General features: G+C 45.4%; 1 protein-coding gene across 2 annotated transcripts in view; it reads right to left on the reverse strand.

Annotated features, from left to right (window-relative positions):
* PPM1H (protein phosphatase, Mg2+/Mn2+ dependent 1H) overlaps positions 1-14,988 on the reverse strand; it is a 712,578-nt gene that overhangs the window by 432,021 nt on the left and 265,569 nt on the right. For both annotated transcript variants that reach the window (XM_085653356.1, XM_085653357.1), the window contains one exon: positions 10,284-10,449. In XM_085653356.1, coding sequence (XP_085509482.1) covers positions 10,284-10,449 — 166 coding nt within the window. The remainder of the gene's footprint in view (positions 1-10,283; positions 10,450-14,988) is intronic.

A 14,988-nucleotide genomic window follows, 5' to 3' on the forward strand; every position in this document is an offset into this window, starting at 1 on the left:
AGAAATTTTAGCAAAGAGCCTTAAAAAGTGCACTGATTTATCTTCTGTGGGTGTTCATATCACTGAAACCTGGCAGGCATTCAAGCATGACTGCATATTTACTGCTTAAATAAATGTGAAATATAACAGTTTCAGCTTTAATTTTTTCACAAAACCCATAATAAATATGGATAAATACAGATTAAGTTGACAAAAAATAAATATGGATAAATACAGACGGAAATGTCAAAAAATACCATAAAACTGAGCGCCCTAGTTATTCATAGTGCTTAGAAACCGCAAAACAGCAATTTTGAGCACTATACACGATAGAATATTAAACGGAATGACACATGCTCTTCCAGCACTGAGGCCGCACACGGCTCCGCCTGTTCTCCGGCAGTCGTGATCGCCGCAGCTGCTGCTGTTCGAGTATGCACACACCCAGTGGCGTAGCTAGGGGGGGGGCAGTGGGGGCGGTCCGCCCCAGGCGGCACTATTTTGGGGGCGGACAAAGGCATTCAGATAAGGCTCGGTTTGCTTTCGTGGACGTCCGGGGACGGGCAGAGAAGGAATAGGACTCGGGCAATGTCCTATTCTTTTTTGTGCTGGCAGCCATCTTCCTATTATTCCCTCTCTTTCTGTCTTGCTCCTCACTTACTGAAAACCGTAACTTGAAGAAACGGTTCACAACCTCTTTCCTTCTTTCATTTAGTTGCTTCCCTGTGAAATCGATCCAAAAAAGAAAAACACTCTTGCAGGAAATGCCCTTTTTCTGACATTTTTCTATTCCAAAGTGCAGCGGGATGGAGAGAAATAGAAGGTTTTAAATATGAAAAATAAATACATAACTAAATAAAGCAAGACAGAGTGGTTGCAAAGTGGCCAGATTGGTTTTATTCACATCCAAACATATTTCCCTCACTTTACAGACTTTGCAGTGAAGCGCTACTTTTGTTTTCTCGTCTTTCTTTGAACAGCATTATTGTCCCCAGGTGGGGAAGTGCACCATTCCTGGAGGTACTGCAATACCTGGTTGATGGATGGATTGGAAAACAAAATGTGTACCATGGCTCTGTGTTTATGGATGTGGTCTTTTAAACCATACTGCTTACTGCTTACGTTTATTAAGGATATTAGCAATGGATATTGAAACGGTTCCCTTCAAGGCCCTGTAGTCATGTCCTTAACTTTTCAGGTAAAACCACTCGCTGATTTCTGAATAGTGAGTGAGAGATCGTTAAGGTAACCATGTTGTGTCAGCTTACATTTCACATGCTTTACTTAATCTTGCATTCCCTAGGAGTGTTTGCTTTTACTTTTTTTTTTTAGGCAGCATATTACTTTTATCAAGTGCATAATTTGAATTGAGCCACATCCAAGTGTCTATAGCGGGCACAATTAGGTTGTAGCTGAAGGCAGTGCAAGTTTCTCTCAGTGGGGCAGTATGGTGTTCAGTGGGGGAGAGGATGTGGCACTATGGCCAGAGCTGTCGAATTTGGAACTGGGGAACTGGGTTCAGCCTTCATGACCAGTCCACCAGACCACTCTACTGAGGGAGCATATTCCCATGCTAGACCTTACAAGGCCCCACTAGACCTTAGAAGGCTTGATGTCTTAGCACAAGCAGGTGTACCCAAGTGGTGTCAATTGTGAGTTAACCTTGAAGGCCTGTCCACCACAATCCATACTGAAGTTCATCTCCAGTCTTGCGGGCAGGCCTACGAAGCAGCACACCCTAGTGCAACAGTGATCCAGTCACTGTGACTCTGTCACTAAGGTCACATGAACCTTGAGCAGGTTAGGGCGGTGCAAACGGTGTGACCGCACTGGGTACCTATTTCGGGTGGGTGCGTAGTGTTTGCAAGTATATTATGGTCTAAAAAAAACTTGCTACCACCTTCCTAGCCTCCAGCAATTTTCAGAAACAATACAAAGGTCATGATAACTTCGGTGATTAATGTTCTTCCTTGAGAGAGATCTGAGTTTTGTCTAGTGGAAGGGTTGACTCCTGGAAAGGTAGCACAGATGGTTAATATGCCTGCTGCAAAGAACATGTACCATGCAGATCACAAAGTGCACTGCTTTAATGGGGGGACCATGATGAATGGTTATTTAATGTCAGCTGTAGATGATGGATCCCTGAACAGTGTCATGTATGTGCATGTTTGCATTGTGCGGAGGGGATTACCAGGTAATTGTTCACGCAGCTCTCAGATGGATGTCACATGCGGTTTTTCTGAGTCCCCAGATAGATCATGTAGTCTGTGTGTTCTCTTTTGTACTGCCAGTCACTGCCAGCCACTGGTGTATTCAACTGCGTAGCCTTGGACCGTGTCATGTATGTGCATGTAACTTGCATGGTCGAGGTAACTATTAGCGGCGATACTACGTGTCTCTCGGTCCTCTTTCAAGTGCTTGCCGTCCTTTTTCCCCAGCAACCCCCCCCCCCTCCCCTCCAGGGGCGGCAATCTGAGGGATAGCCCCGTGCGCCACAAGCTCTAGCTACGCCTCTGCACACACCTGTGCCAATGTCCCTTAACCGGGTGCCTGGGTTCTATCGACGCGCCACTCGTGACACAGAGATGTGTGTCTCACTTTTGTGTTGTGATCGTTTCTGTATTTCCTTGTAAGGTACTGGATTATTGAGATGGATGTGTGTCACAACAAGAAACCTGAATGCATAGAACGGAACAATAAAACCTTTTAAAATCAAGGAGCCGTGCGGTGCGCGGCTACCGAAAGCTGCTCCGAGAGCTGCTTACACAGCCCAATACATGGAACAAGTGAATGCTGGATTCACTGCATCCAAGAGAGAGCCTGTGCCTGGAACACAGAATGGATGGAGGCGCAGTGAGTGACAATAGAGGTACAGGGTGTATGAAGGCTCAGCGACAGACAATAGAGGTACAGGGTGTATGTAGGCGCAGTGACTGACAACAGAGGTACAGGATGGATGGAGGCGCAGTGAGTGGCAACAGAGGTATATGATGTATGAAGGTACTGCGAGTGGCAACAGAGGATTGGGATGTATGGAGGCGCAGTGAGTGGAAATAGAGGCACAGGATGTACGGAGGCGCTGTGAGTGGATATAGAGGCACATGATGTATGGAGACGCAGTGAGTGGCAACTGAGAATTGGGATGTATGGAGACACAGTGAGTGGAAATAGAGGTACAGGATGTATGGTGGTGTAGCAAGTGGCAATAGAGGTAAAGGATGTATGGAGGCACAGCGAGTGACTTCAGAGGTACAAGATGTATGGAGGGGCAGCAAGTGACAAAAGAGGTACAGGATGTATGGAGGCGCAGTGAGTGGCAACAGAGGCATGGGATGTATGGAGGCACAGTGAGTGGAAATAGAGGCACAGGATGTATGGAGGCAGTGTGAGTGGAAATAGAGGCACAGGATGTATGGCGGCGCAATGAATGGAAATAGAGGCACAGGATGTATGGAGACGCAGTGAGTGGAAATAGAGGCACAGGATGTATGGAGGTGCAGTGAGTGAAAATAGAGGTACAGGATGTATGGAGGCGCAGCGAGTGACAATAGAGGTATAGGATGTATGGAGGCGCAGTGAGTGGAAATAGAGGCACAGGATGTACGGAGGCGCTGTGAGTGGATATAGAGGCACATGATGTATGGAGACGCAGTGAGTGGCAACTGAGAATTGGGATGTATGGAGACACAGTGAGTGGAAATAGAGGTACAGGATGTATGGTGGTGTAGCAAGTGGCAATAGAGGTAAAGGATGTATGGAGGTGCAGTGAGTGAAAATAGAGGTACAGGATGTATGGAGGCACAGCGAGTGACAATAGAGGTATAGGATGTATGGAGGCACAGCGAGTGGCAATAGAGGTACAGGATGTATGTAGGTGCAGCGAGTGGCAACAGAGGTATGGGATGTATGGAGGTGCAGCAAGATGACTTCAGAGGTACAGGATGTACAGAGGAACAGCGAGTGGCAACAGAGGCACATGATGTATGGAGCACAGTGAGTGGATATAGAGGCACAGGATGTATGGAGGCACAGTGAGTGGATATAGAGGCATAGGAAGTATGGAGGCGCAGTGAGTGACAATAGAGGTACAGGATGTATGGAGGCGCAGCAAGTGGCAACAGAGGTGGCATCCCCACCTTCAAACGGAACAGACTTGGTGGATCTCGTTTTGCGACCTTGGCCCCTCACTTTTGGAATGCACTTGCCTTTAACATCAGATCCTCAACATGTTACTCTCAATTCAGGAGACAATCAAAAACGTGGCTGTTCTCCCAGGCATATGAATGAATGATCTAACGAGCAGCTGGCTACCTCCTTTTATACTTAGCACCAAGAAACCGTATGGTGAACGTGCACTCTATAAACACTTTTAACATAACATAACAGAGGTACCGGATGTACGGAGGCACATCGAGTGGCAACAGAGGCACAGGATGTATGGAGGTGCAGTGAGAGGCAACAGAGGCACAGGATGTATGGAGGCACAGTGAGAGGCAACAGAGGCACAGGATGTATGGAGGCGCAGCGAGTAGCACCAGAGGCACAGGATGTATGGAGGCGCAGCGAGTGGCAAGAGAGGCACAGGATGGAAAGAGGCACAGGATGGAAAGAGGCACAGGATTGATGGGAGGAGCAGTGAGTGCCAATGGAGGTACTTACTAGAAAATGTTCAACTTGAAACCCCTGGGTGATCACTGCACTCAATATTGAGTAGATCCGGGAGAACTTTTGTTTACACCGGCATAATCTTGTGTCACTTCACGTTACAATTGTCATGCGAACTGTCCTGGATCCCGCCACTACGCTATATTGCGTAACTGAGATTGTGTTTGGGTAAAAATCCTGTTGTAGGAGCAAGGGAAGAATCTAAATGAATTGAACACGAATTTCGCATGTGATTTTGCAGGTTTTTCTACAATGACATACGTATTTGCATCTAAAGTGGGCATAAAGATCTATTTTGTATTAAAAAAAACAGCAACAAATTCTGGATAGACATATCATGTAACAACATGTAATTTTGTTTAATTTTTTTGAGCATGTTACATAATTTCCACAAAGGAACTAAGTAAAATTTGCTGAGACCTAATAAGGTGATGAGATATAGTCCATATGCAAATAAACGGGTTCAATATCAAACTGAAAAGGGTAGTATATAGTCCATAGGTGTGGCAATATCAAACTGAAAAGGGTAAAGTACTACCCGTAATGTAGGGTGGTTTTCACTCAAAATTTTAAAGGAAAGCTGCTGTAGAGCAGCGGATAGCCCAGGCGAGCCCACACTCTACTGCTTAGATCAGTTTTCCTCAGGGATAGGTTGTGCACTCAAACATGGATTCACAGCTAAAATTCCTCCCACTCTCTTGATAGAGTGGAACATGCTCGCTCAGTGATGAAAATATGTCTGAGAAAGTCTATGGGAAATGTTGGGAAAGAATTCTGGGGTTAGTAGTAGGCCTTTGTAGCATTAAGAGTAAAGCACTAGGCTCACACTGGAAGAGTTGGTTTAGGATGCATGTCAAAGGCACCCTGTGGCTCGCTTCGGGCAGGACTAAAACAAATAACTGCACGATGACTCTGTCCATCACTCCACTATAAAAAGAGGACTCGAGTGGGCATAGACAGAGCTTTCTCTGGATTATTAATCTTTTACCAATTGAGATTGCCTTAAAAACAAAACATCAGGTGTGTTTAGCCACTCTCAGGATATGATCCAATGTTCTCACATTTGGAGACTCCAAACGTGATCCTTCTTATGCAGTGAATGGAATGCAGATGTACTCCTCTGTGCTCCTGAAGCCGGTTTTAGATGCTTTATGTACATTTAAGCTCTGGGGTCTTATGGGTCGTAATTGACACAGGTCACCTGGGTCACACCTCCGAGTAAGAATACGCGGATGTGACAATATATGTCCCATGTAGTCTATTTTGTTCTGAGACAATTGATATTTACGATACTGAAGACTGTACTCCACCTGCATGCTACTGATGGTCATAAATGTTTGTTTATCTTTAATAGAAGTGGGATAACGTGGAATGGTCACGTGAATGGTGTGGAAATACACATGTTTTTATTATAACCATGTTATGTAAATTGTTTACTTGACTTCCTCAAGTCTGTATGGAAAACAAATAAACATCTGATGTTGCTTGATTTCTGACAGTGGGACACACACATATTTGCCAGCGCCCCTGATTGGCTCTTCAGCATTCCAGATGTGGTTTGAGGCACTTCTTGTTCTTCGATCACAGTGGGTCCTCCACCCCCAGTCAGACCATCGCAGGCAGCCTTATGGCAGCCGTGTCCATGTGCCCATGCCCTAACCTGCAGCATACTTCAGTACTGCACCTCTTGGGCCCGCATGCCAATCATATCTCTTTTTTAAGAGAACATCTGGCTAAGTATTGACTTTATTTAATTGATATAAACTAAGTGCTGCACTGTGCATCAAACAAACCTTCCCAACACCTCTTCGAAGTAAGCCTTGTCTGTTCAACGGTAGCCCGACACTGGTGGTAAAAAGCGTGATCAGGATTCAACCTTAAAAAAATACAGTTATTGTATGATGAAGCCCGATTAGATACTGTTTTACTAAAAGTTACATCAAATCAGTGATGTAAATCAGGGACATTGAGCCTGAGATTAGCCTGAGATTAGTATTGGGGGAAAGATTAAGATAACACAGCTGTCTCAGAATGTTGAAACATCAAAGTGACTTCACTAAAGTTCTATTGGTACAAACTCTGTTACTGCGCTGAAAGACACTGGAAGAAGGGCCACTCTGCTCCACAGAGGAACACCGAGGAGCTAAGTCAACCCACCCCAGGCCAAAGCCATAAACTCTAACCAGCCAAGAGGTGCTAGAAGTACCTATACCAACCATCACACCTCGCCCTCATGTTCCGAACTCCGAAGACCAAACAGATTTAATCCGTACTGAGGAAGACTAAGGTGGACTCCAACAAACAACAAAGCTGTTTTAAGAGGGCCACGCTTAGGGCACAGAAAAAAAGAGCCTTCAGAGGAGCTGTAGACACCCCTTATTGCTGAAACGGAGAAGGGAACGGCTCAGGAGGCTGGGATCAGAAAGATGAAGCCGAAAGCTGACAAGGTTGTAGCAAGATTACCCAATGGCGGCTTCTAAAGTGTCAACACACCAACCTGCTCTAATATTTCAACAGTGGAAGTGGAGAATTACACAAGAGGAGTGCATAGTGTGGTTGATGTGGCTTCTTTTAAGCTATCCTGCATCATGCGGAAGTTGAGGGTTGAGGAAAAGGCTGCCGCATTACTAATCCATTTGTTTCTTAGTGGGTACGAGGCAAAAATAGAACTGTCGGTAAGATGAAAAAATAGAATTGGATGAAAGACAAATTGTTTGTGAGAAAATTAAAATGGCAGATGTGAGTAGTTTTGGATTGACCCTTTTTCTGTACCTAAAGTTTAAGAGAGGGGTAGTACTATGTGTTTCCAGCATCTTTGTTGCATGGTGTGTGAGCTAGTCTATGCGGCTGATGTAATGGAATTAAGTGGACATTTTTAATTTGACACTCTGTTGGCAGAGGACATCTTGGTTGCTTGTCCACAAGGGCTGCTTCAGCACTTGGATAAATCTCAGGTCACAAACTTTAAGCAATTAACTTCCGCTGTTGACAGATAAATGTAAACAAAGGGGAATCAAGAGGTGCAGAGAACACCAAAATAAAACAGGAGCCTTTCTCAAGGGGAAAACGCCATTTGTAAGCAACTTAAATACATACACTCTTTTAACTAGAAAAACATATCTGTTCAGACACATAAACAGGCTCAGAAAACCTCAGTCAGTTAGCAGAACCCCAAGAGACCTAATGAGAATAAACACCAGGTTGGCCTATACAGGGTTCACCTAGAACCATGCCTACTGAGAAACTGAATGAAGAATGCCGCTTCTAGAGACAGCTCTTACTTCTGACTGAACCCGGACATGTTAATACATGTTTTATTTTATTTTAGCACTCTGAAATGATCAAGGTGACATGTTGGAGCTTTATAAAACGTTGTATAAATAAATAAATAAATAATGGGCAATTAACATCACAACAGAATGGACATTAGCTGTCAGGTCACAGGTTAAAATGTGACAAGGATACCCTTGATTGGGTTTAGGATCAGCAACAAAACTATGGAAGAAGAGACCTTGTAGGTTTGGCAAGTGACTGCGGATGTCCAGACCAAAGTGCCTTGCAAATGCCCATCAATTCCTGCGCACTGTGTGAATGCGCACACATTCACTGGCCTCACAAAACAAATGAGCAAATATTAATGGGGTAGACCACAGGTATGTCAGGAAGCAGAAACCATATGCCTCAGTGGCCGCTGGGACTCGTATGGTTGGGCTCCTAATAATGCTAAAACAAAAGGAGGTTGAAGACAAAGTTGGAAAGTGAAGGGGACTGAGTACACTGGCCTCTTTGGCAACTTTGACCATCTATTCTTGCCTTCTTAGAGAAGAGTGCGGTATACACGGATTACATGGAAACGGGCCAAGTTTCTACTTCTTGGTATAATATGAATGAACCTATCTCTAATCAGACATGTTAGTGTAGTTTGGATCTTACTGTATTTAAATTCCTTACAATGGGCATTTCCAGTAAAGAACTTGCACCCCTATGAACCGCTCCTATTCACTGTACATCTATGTTCCAACGACATTGTGCAAGTATTAACGCACACACATGAGGTCTTGTATAATTCATCTGTCTGATCTCACTATTGATCTACAGCTGGATTGCCTCTTTATTTACTGAAACCACCAATCTTTTCTCTAGTTTCTGAGAGCTATGCCATCAAAAAGTGCAACAGAGCTTACAAAAAGAGCCTGAGCGTGGCAGTGATTTATAGATCCTCATTGAAGGAAGCCACAAGTCCATCAACTCTCCATCCCTAGATCTCTGAAATAGGTCAATTTCTGACCCTGATTGTGAAACCAATGATCTGATGACCATCATAACTTTGATATGCTTCCATTCTCCTGGACCGCGTGTCACCTTTTTCAGGTGTTATATGCAAGGTTTTAGTAGGAAGACTTCTTAGTGTCTCCTGCCGTCATAGTTATGGGTACTTCAACATATTTGTTGGAATTCTTCCATTCTATGGCGCTTTCTGTATTAATGGCCGCACTAAATTTTAGAATGCACTTATTTATAATGTATCTACATATCTTTCAACCCAGCCCAACATGCTAATGGCCGCTACCAGGACTGGCGTAATTCAATAGTATCCGTGTGCAATTGATTCGATCAATTCCAGTTTCCAGGTCTGGCCATTGTGTACTACATGTTCGTCCTCGTCTGAATAGTACAATAAAGGAGCATTGTTTTGCCTACTTATTTTGTCTCTGACGCAACCAGATCATGACGGGCTAGCTGCAATGGATGTATGCTAGTGCCATAAGGAACGTTTTAGTCCTAATATGGTTGTTACACTTCTGGGAATCAACGAATGATCCCAAATTACTTGCACCGTTCTTCATGGGACTGCTATGCTTTGTTCAATCCATAAGAAACCTTTAACCTGTCTGCGCATTCCCCGAGTCAATACGCTGATTATGCCTTTAGTTACTTTGCAACTTTTTCATATTCACATTTAAATGCTCGTCCATATATCTCCAGCAGTCCCCCTGCAAGGAAAATCTTGTTAACAAATGGCTCTCCACGGGACCGAACACCACATAATTAGATTTCTCTAGACGTTGCTCATGCTGCCCCACTTTCCTAACATGAAAAGGTATGACACAGGCAGCAGAGGCCGGATAGCAGGGCAGAAGTGCCAAACATCCATTATAGATAAGGAACCTAACTGCCTCTTCCTGGACTTCCCATATTAGCAGCAACTGGTAAGGGGAAACATCCATTACAACATAGGCATTACAACGCATTGCCTTTACAACTCTCCAATACAACAGAAGTTCCATTACAACGCATTCTATTACAACACATGCCATTACAACGCATATGTCTCTCTGACCAGCACCTTCCCTGAGGTAAGCACCTGGTGGTGTTAGAATAGGAATGTATGTTGTAATGGTACGTGCGTTGTAATGGCTTGCGTTGTAATGGAAGTTGCATTGTAAAAACTGCATCAGGAAAGTATGCGTCGTAATATTTTGCGTTGTAACATCATACATCCGCTGGCACGGTGGTATCCACTCTTTGGGATCTAGAGAGCACACAAAACTGTTCCACAAAGGTGACTGAAGAAGGGAAAGGAAATGGATTTCTTGGTTTTAGATGAAGTGACCCTAGACCACAAATGGGTCCCTTACCGGGCTCTCTTTCAGCTGCAGGCCCTCCCCATTCGGCAGAGATGACCTTCGCTTTGTTGAGGAGTTCTTGCTCGGCGTGGCCACAGCTCCACATTTCTTCTTCACAAACATCACCTCGCAGCTCGCCTGGTCTTCATTGTGTGTGCTCTTACCCGCATTAATCACCCTGGAAAAGACAACAAGCATGTTAACGCCCGGCAGCTTCACGGAGTTGCAGTTTCTAGAGGTTTTTAGCTTATCCAGAATTCATGGGAACATTTCAAATGGTTTCCTATACTACTAGTAAGAGCCCCGAGCCTGTGAGTTTCGCATTTTTGTGGCTGTTTGTTTATAAATGAACAGCAGCTTTTGCTGGAAGCCCAGCTGACTATTTCAGATAAGAATCAATTGTTCTTTAAAGCCATATTTTTAGTACATGTTCACACAAACAAATTAATTTGCTTAAAAAAATAGGCATTGCTAGATATATTCACTTCCTGGACAAACATCACCTAAATAACTCCTGTAAATAAGAGAAAACTAAGCCATTTACAAAAAGACCTATAAAGCTTCAGTGTGCCATACATGTTCCTACCCTCATATGCACCATCACGGCTCCCACTAGTAAGATGGCTGCATCGAGCCCACCTCAGTTTTCAACTTGTGGTCGAGTGAGCAGGATTTTATGACATAAACCAAAAGCGTACAGTGTGACGGTGGCTACATAAATCTGCGACAAAATGCACAGTGCTAATACTATGACATGAGGAAGAACACATTGGGTCTTCTGTTCCAGTTAGTTTTGTACAGGGAATTCCACCAGCAGCACAAAAACAAATTGGATAGGTCATTGGACAGCATTTAAATGGAATTCAGAGAGGGTTGCTGTTGTAGATAGATCTCAGGACACTTCTAGTTAGTTGCATGTAGATTTATTGTAAGACACAGCTCAGTGCACACCTCGCCAGCTGACCAGACTATCAACTGACAAGAGTAGAACACTCCGGTACAAGTTAGAACACACATAGGTATTCTGTGAGGCTAAGGAGGTAAGAACACAAAGGAAGGGCTAACGACCACTGTCAGCCATGTTACTTGAAGAACTGATTTACAACAGTTGCACAGTCTGACTAATCTTAGAGCTGAAGCACATTTTTGTGTCGGATAGCAAGAGAGACGGCAATGTTCTAATTTGGGTGGGTGGCAAGGTAACGAATTCAACAAGAACTTCATTTTCCAGTCTTTTATTCTAATTCCTTTTTACCACCACTAACTTCAGTCTGGTTTTAATCAAACGGGTAAACCTCATATGGCCCACGTCTGCTCAACGCTTTGGCACCAGCTACAGTAAACCATATCCCCCCATGCCACCCCAGGCACCAGCATTGCAAGTTCTGGTCTTTACATCTTTCCTTTTATGTACATCGTACCTTGGTCATTAAAATTACAACTCCCAGTTAGTGTCTACCGCTGCAATAGGGTGTCTAGTACCACTTTGGAAGCAGTACTGGGGACATATAGCAGATGATGCTATGAAGGAATCTTAACTATCGAAGACACCAGTGATTGTCGGGCCAGGAAAGTTTGATGCATAAAGCCATGTTGGGGATATGGTTAACCCATAGTGCCACTGAGCAGTACATGTTCAGCCCCCTCCAAAGGTCAGGGAGAGCTAAAACCCTCACAAAGGTTCACAACAAAAGCCAATAAAACACGTGAAGTAGAACAAAACAAAAACCCATGAAAGAAGTCTTTGAAACATCAAGGATGAATGGAGGAGTTTCATGTGTCCTGCCACCACTGCTGGCCTGACAAGTGACTGTCTGTAGCAGGCCGCCTTGACATGGGGCATATGTTTCATTTCCCCAGCATGACAGGTGAGGGGCTAGATTCAATCTGTGTGTCCATGTGAAGACGAACCACTCTGATTGGCCAAACGTATGTCTGCCCGACCCAGAGAACAGCAGCTTGCATAGGAGCCCAGGCGCTGCAGCTCTCACCTCAAACCCCAGGGTGTGCCATCCTGGGCTCTCCCATTTACGTACAGCATCACTGGGGCCTGTCGTAGGGATGTTCAAAAGCTGGGCAAGGAAGCATTAGACAGACCTGAGCCATCGGACGCTAATGACCTGGGTACACAGTCTGGTTTTGAATTTTTCTAGGTTGAGAGTAGATCAGATGATTGACTGTCATTGTGGGGCAGGAGTTGTCTGGATCCGGGTAGCGGGGACTGTTTTGTGGCACCACTGAGCCCAAAACACCCACCAGGCAAGGCAGAGGGAGTGGCACCTTAACTTGGGCTCCTCAGTTAATATTAAACAGAGCAGGTGTGGAAGATAGCGCTTGTTCCTGCCTAGGTGTTCCTGCTAAGTCCATTGCAGCCAACATCAAGGTCACAACAGCTGGAAAGTGAGGGACAAATATTCCAAGGGTTCTTGTAGGTTTCCTTCTAAGCTGTGTCTCAAGAGAAGAGTGGCGGGTCTGGAAGCGTGAGGTTGAGGCAAGCTAGTCCCTTATCTGACAAGGAGGGAGCATCCCACAGATTTCCCTATGGCTGTAAGCAGTGCTTAATTTGTGCCGGTGATTGCACTTGGGGGCCACCGGCATTCATTTTTGAGGACAGACACTTATTTTTGAGGACCAACACTTATATTTCCTCATCAGACATTGCCCAAGAGTGTGAAAAAACACACAAGGGAGAAAGAAGGAAAAAGAGAAATACAGAATAACCACCACAGAGAAAGAAAGCAGGGACTAGCACAAGAGATAAATTAGCAGAGCAATAGTGGATTGAGGCGGCATGAGGTGGATTCAACACCACACAGCCTTGGAGTTTGGCGTGCCACATTTAATAGCGCCATCTGTGGGCTTCTGAGCAGAGCTCTGGGCACAAATGAACCCCTGGCTGTAAAGTACCCCTAAGCGTGTGATGCCAGGGCGTTTGAGTAGGACTGCCTTCTATTCTTGAGTCAACAGACCTTGGCATGAGTTGAAGGACCAATGATATCTGTCTCATGGACGAGCCTGCGGATATTGTGGAGAATGAGAGGCACCCCCGCGCTTAGGGGAGGGGTGCCGTTAGTGGCATTTCGGGCAAGAGGAAACAGTTTCGTTTTCTCTCAAAGTGGACAAGGGGAGGGTCGCAAAGAAATGTGAGAAGATAGGGAGGTGCGCTAGTGATCCCTCCCCGAAGCTGTTTAAAAGTGCCGGACCCAGGGGAGTAGCCCTCTTTGTCCTCTCGCCTCAGGGGGTTGCTGGAGGGTCGCAGCTGGTGCAGTTTTTCGCGAAGCGGATTGGCTGGCCCTGCGACGCTTGCGGCGATCCATACAGGTGAGGGGTCCTCACAGCGTAGCAGAGGTTGGGGGCATGCGGGGAGACGGGTCCTATGTGTTCAGCGGTACATTTGCCGCCACTCTAGCCTCATGTCAGTGCGATGCATCAAAGCGTGATAATGGCGCTTTGATGTACAGAGCCCCATACAGTGAGACGGGTCATTTTATGTTCAGCGGTATATTTACCGCCAGGCCTACTGCATTTCTGTGCAATAATGGCGCGTCGGTGTGCAGTGCCCCGTGCAGAAAGACCGGTCTTTGTACCTTTCTATGTTAAGCGGTATATTCACCCCTACGCCGTCCGCATTTCAGGGCGATGAATCAAGCGTGATAAAGGCGCTTTGATGTCTTGAGCAGACGCGGTAAGTCAGGCGGCCGCATCGGTCCCAAGCGGGATGGGGTATTGCAGTCCGGGAGGCAGTGGGCGGCAAAAAATTGCATGCATCAAAGGGCTTGCCATCAAAGGGTTTGGTATCGTAAGGATGGGTGTGAATGGGCGCGCGCGGGATAGAAAGGGAGTAATGGATATTGGCGGCAGGCTCATCGCGTCTACGGACTCGCGTCAAAGAAAGCGAGGCAGCGGTAAATGAGGATTTGTAAAAAATTATTTATGCAGCGGGAAATGGGGATTTGTCAGGAAGTGGTTCATCAATAAACACCTCGGGGGAAGGAAACAAGGGTTCGGGCCTCGAGGTCGTGTATACATTCGATGATCGGGCTTTAAGGTGTGATTACAGGCGGTGCTATATAAAGCGCTCCAATACCTTCGTGTCGAGTTCGCGCTATATAAATGGGCATCGCCCCGGCTGCAGGAAACCAGGGTGCGAGCCTCCGGGTTGCGCACGCATCCGGTGATTCGGGCCAAAACAGATCACTTAATCCTCCCGGGCCTGGTGGTAATGGAAATGCGGTGCTATGTAAAGCGCTCCAATACCTTCGTGTCGGGTTCGTGCTATATAAATATATTGCATCGGGGGCAGGAAAGCAGGGTTTGAGCCTCCAGGTTGCTTACGCATCCGGTGATTCGGGGGCAATTCACTTTCTCTCCCCGGCCTGGAGGTTTAATGTAAGTGCGGGGCTAGGCAAAGCGCTGCAAAGAAATAAATAAATAAAAAAAATTTAATCTCCACGTGCCTTAATGTGTCTAACTATAAATGCGGTGCTAGGTAAAGCGCTGCAATACCTTTGGGTCGAGTTCGCGCTGTATAAACAGGTAAAATAAAAAATAAATGAATAAATAAATACATAAAAAAGAATAATAATAAATAAATAAATTAATTTAAAAAAAAAGATGCACAGAGCCAGCGTATATGGGTGGCAAGTGCAGGGATGGTCTTGGACAAGGACATGCTGATGGTGGGAGTCTTTACGAGGGGGTGGGGGCGAAAAAGAAA

This window comes from Triturus cristatus, chromosome 4_1 (genome assembly GCF_964204655.1).
Source record: "Triturus cristatus chromosome 4_1, aTriCri1.1, whole genome shotgun sequence".
Classification (NCBI taxonomy): domain Eukaryota; kingdom Metazoa; phylum Chordata; class Amphibia; order Caudata; family Salamandridae; genus Triturus; species Triturus cristatus.